Below are 3,907 nucleotides of genomic sequence, written 5' to 3' on the forward strand. Positions count from 1 at the left end.
TTCTTTAGCGATTCAGAAAGCAGGAAAAAGAATTGAAGCGATTAGTACTTTTCCCAAATTTCTTTTCCACTTAGGATAGAAAGTGCCTTAAGTAATCAGTGTTATATTCCCCTTCAATCAACTTGCAATTTCCGTAAAACAACTATATGTGCACCTTATGACCGGGTGCATGTAAGAAATTTCATAATTCCGTCAGAATGTATGGGATGCCAGACATTATTTATATTTTGCGAGCAAATTACATTTTGGCCAATGATAGTTTTGATCATGATCACAGTATATGGAACCGAAAATTAAAAACAAACTAGGGATTGGACTCACCATTCTCGTTCTTCTTTTTCTTGTCGTGGTTGTTACTTGTAATCCCATCGACTTGGCGGCAATTCATACACGGACGTCCCCCTAACAAGTTACCTATATTGCCACCAAGTATTACAAATTTATACTAATTACAAATTAAATCAAATTACAGCACTGAAACAAACCAAATTTTTTAAGTATGACTTTTCATAACGATATGAACTACGAATAATAGAAAGAAGTACTTTAAAATTAGGATATTTTTGTATTTACTATTAAATTATACAATTTTTGTATTTACTGACTTATGAAAATTTAATTACTCCGTACAACTTATTATCTTAAAGTTTGTTTTTGTTTTGCATTCACTACCACTTAAGGATTTTCTCATCTAAAATTAAGAAATGAGAAAAATGAGTTTTGAATCACTAAAGGTGTTTCTTTTCTCAATATATAGGATGATAAGTTACAATCAGATGAAATAGTAACCATATAATTTGAACAAAACACTAACACATATTCTCAAACTCGTGACATTGTGTTTAATATCATACAACTCTAATCACCATTCACCACTCCGTACAAAAACGCTACTTATATAGTTCTATTTAAATATTTTATATCATTCTATTTCTACCTTCCATAAATTTAGAGATGGCCAGTGGGTCGGGTCTGACCCAGCCCACTCTGACACAACACATAAAGGGTCATGTGGGTTGAACCCACTTATGACCCACGACGCAACCGGCCAGCCCAAATATATTTCTTGATGTGTCGTGGGTCGAGTTTTTACAATACAACTCATTTCGTTCACCCCATCGGACCCGACACAACCCACCACTACACACCTTACCCACTCAATCCAACACACGAACCCAACCCACCTAACCTTATGACACACCAAACCCGTCATCCTAATTTTAAAAAAAATTGTATTTAATAAAATTTAGTTTTATTGTTTGAATGTACATTAACCACAATTATATGAATATGTGAATAACATATAATTAATTTAAGTTCATATAAAGTTTATAACTTTTTAAAGTTTAATTAATCGTCCAAATCTACCTGACCCAAATAAGTTCCTAAAGCTAATATAAACACACTAAACCACCAAACCCACCTGATCTATCGGAGTCACACCAAGCCCCAAAATCTGTCGCACACCACCAAATACATCAGACCCACTCGATCAGCACAACCCCCGACCCATCATGTATCGTGTCTATTTTTTCTGACACAACCCACGACTCGACACACCTGAGTTAACTGAGGTGGATCGTGTGTCAATTATCCCCGACCCACCAAACTCACTCATGTCCTACCCAACCCGACATTGGTTTAAAATTAACCCAACTTGAACCACTCAACCACATTAGTAAGCGCGCTAAAATGATAAACCCCAAAATCAAAACATAACCGCGCTGAACTCCAAATTTACTCAAAACATAACCGCGTTAGACCCCAAATTCAAAATTTTCAATCTCAGCTTGACATTTTCACAAACACTTAGTGGGCATCTTTGTGTCCATCTCTCTGTAACCCCATAATCGCAATTCGCAAATTCCCAATGAAGTTCAAAGCATTCCTAACGGAAAATGGAGTAACCCTTTTAGAGAGGAGATTCATCCCTGCCTTTGAGAAAATGGGCAAAATCTGCCATGTTTATCTCACCAGAGATCACATCTTTTTCCTCCATAACCTCCTCACTAACGATGGTGTTCAATCAATTGCCCAGTTCAGAAAGGATGCTTTATTCTCTGAATACCGAATTTCCAGCCAAAACGAGGATAGAATTGCCTTCTCTCTCGATCTCTCTCTCCTACTCCGGGCCCTCCGATCAGCAGCCGCAATTTCCTCCGCCGTTGATCGCCTCCAAATTAAGCTTGTGAAGAAATTACCCCCAAGTTCCACAAACCCGATGCCTTTTCTGAGCTTTGAGACAAAAGGGTATGCTTCTGCTGTAATTCAGGACATACCCATCTCCAAACCCCTTTCGAGAGCTCAACTTTTAGAGCTCCAGACCGCTCTGGACGATGCCCAAGACCTTCCTAGAACCCTAGTTGGGGTGAGTGAATTGGATAGGTTGTCGAATTTTGTGGAGAGGATGAAGCAGTTGGGTGATGTGATGGGTGTTGAGATTGGGAAAAATGGGGAATTGGGTTTGAAGGTTTCAAGTAGTTTGGTGACTTTAGGAGCAGAATTCAAAAGGCTAATGATTGTAGGAGAAGATAGTGAGGAGAGTAATAATGGTGATGGTGGGATGAGTGTGTTGGTGAGTATGAAGCACTTTGTCAAGTGTTTGCAGTGTCTTTTGGCTAAACCTGATTGCGCTTTCTATGGAGTTGGTTCTCATGGTGGCTCATTGACTGTGGTTTTCCAGTTCTTTGTTCCAGGGTCAAGACAGACTGATAAATCTATCAGCTTCCATTGCAGACTTCCGGTACTTGATCCCGGCTCTTGAGTACATACATATATCCCTCTTTTAAGCTCTGTAAGCTGCTAAATTCAGGTTTAGTGTTAGTCCTTAAGTCTACAAATTGTTGGATGATTACAGTACTTATAACTTTGATGGTTAACTGCTAAAGTTTGATTGTGAGTAGTAACGTCTTGATTATATTACTAAAGTATTATTAACTAGTAATGTGTTCTTTTTTTGGTGAGGCAATGTATGGAAGATGGTAGGACTACACTGTAGTCAAGAGTGGAGGGCTGGTTTGCCGTTTGTGATAGAAAATTAATGGGAGTCCGAGGAGCGTATGAACTTTCATTTGTTGGCATTTTATTGCAACTTGCAGGTCACTCCTGTCTTTAAGTGTCTTAGCCTTGCTTTCTTTTACTCTACAAGCCATTCAACAGTCCTAAATAACATTATTTCTATTACTCCCTCGATTGAGGAAATAAAAATCACAGTATGTTATGTCAAAAAAATTCAATGAAATGATACATGTTTTAATCGAAATAGTACTCCATCTTTAATTGAAAAATTCACAGTGTGTTATGTCAATTACAAGCTAAAACTTGCTGACATAGAAATGGAAAATCACAATCTCTAGTAAAGTTTACTGCATCTACGTCACAAAAGACTATATTTTTATCAAAATGGTACTCTATCTAACGAAATGATATGGTACATGTTTGGCGCTGTGATGTGTTTGCTAACACATCACAGCATGCCGCCTCGCTCAGCTCCCCTCGATCCGCGTCTGAACAGCTACAACACTTGTTTTTTCGGCCATTACATAAATACTTGTAACATTCTTCTTCTGACACGAGACATATGCCATTAAAGCCGACTCCTTTGAGTCTTCACATAGAGGAGGCTGCAACAGATTTTTGCAATAACCAATAGGAAGTATTTAAGTTCATTACAATAACCAATAGAAAGTACTTATAGTTTTATTGGAGAACAAGGAAACCACAGTAGTAGTCTGGAAAATGAAAGCGTACATAAACAATAATGAAGTCACCTATTTGCGACTTTTATCATCACCCATGACCCAATACACTGGACAAGCATATATAACGTACAAGTACAATATAATGGTGTTAGTTTTTGCAAAACTTTTTGGAAAAATTGACAATGTCTTTGTAGTTGGGAAATTTG

General features: G+C 37.7%; 1 protein-coding gene across 1 annotated transcript; it reads left to right on the forward strand.

The window, feature by feature from the left end:
* The first annotated feature begins 1,364 nt into the window (after nucleotides 1-1,364).
* Nucleotides 1,365-3,466, forward strand: LOC110802593 (uncharacterized). Its single transcript, XM_022008038.2, has one exon. It carries the CDS (start codon nucleotides 1,871-1,873, stop codon nucleotides 2,762-2,764), a length of 894 nt encoding a protein of 297 aa, XP_021863730.1. The 5' UTR covers nucleotides 1,365-1,870; the 3' UTR covers nucleotides 2,765-3,466.
* The last annotated feature ends 441 nt before the right edge of the window (nucleotides 3,467-3,907 follow it).

The sequence above is a fragment of the Spinacia oleracea genome, chromosome 3 (assembly GCF_020520425.1).
Source record: "Spinacia oleracea cultivar Varoflay chromosome 3, BTI_SOV_V1, whole genome shotgun sequence".
NCBI lineage: Eukaryota > Viridiplantae > Streptophyta > Magnoliopsida > Caryophyllales > Amaranthaceae > Spinacia > Spinacia oleracea.

Excerpts from the sequence above, each read along its gene's own strand:
- LOC110802593 (XM_022008038.2), top strand. The coding sequence starts at position 1,871 with ATGAAGTTCAAAGCATTCCTAACGGAAAATGGAGTAACCCTTTTAGAG.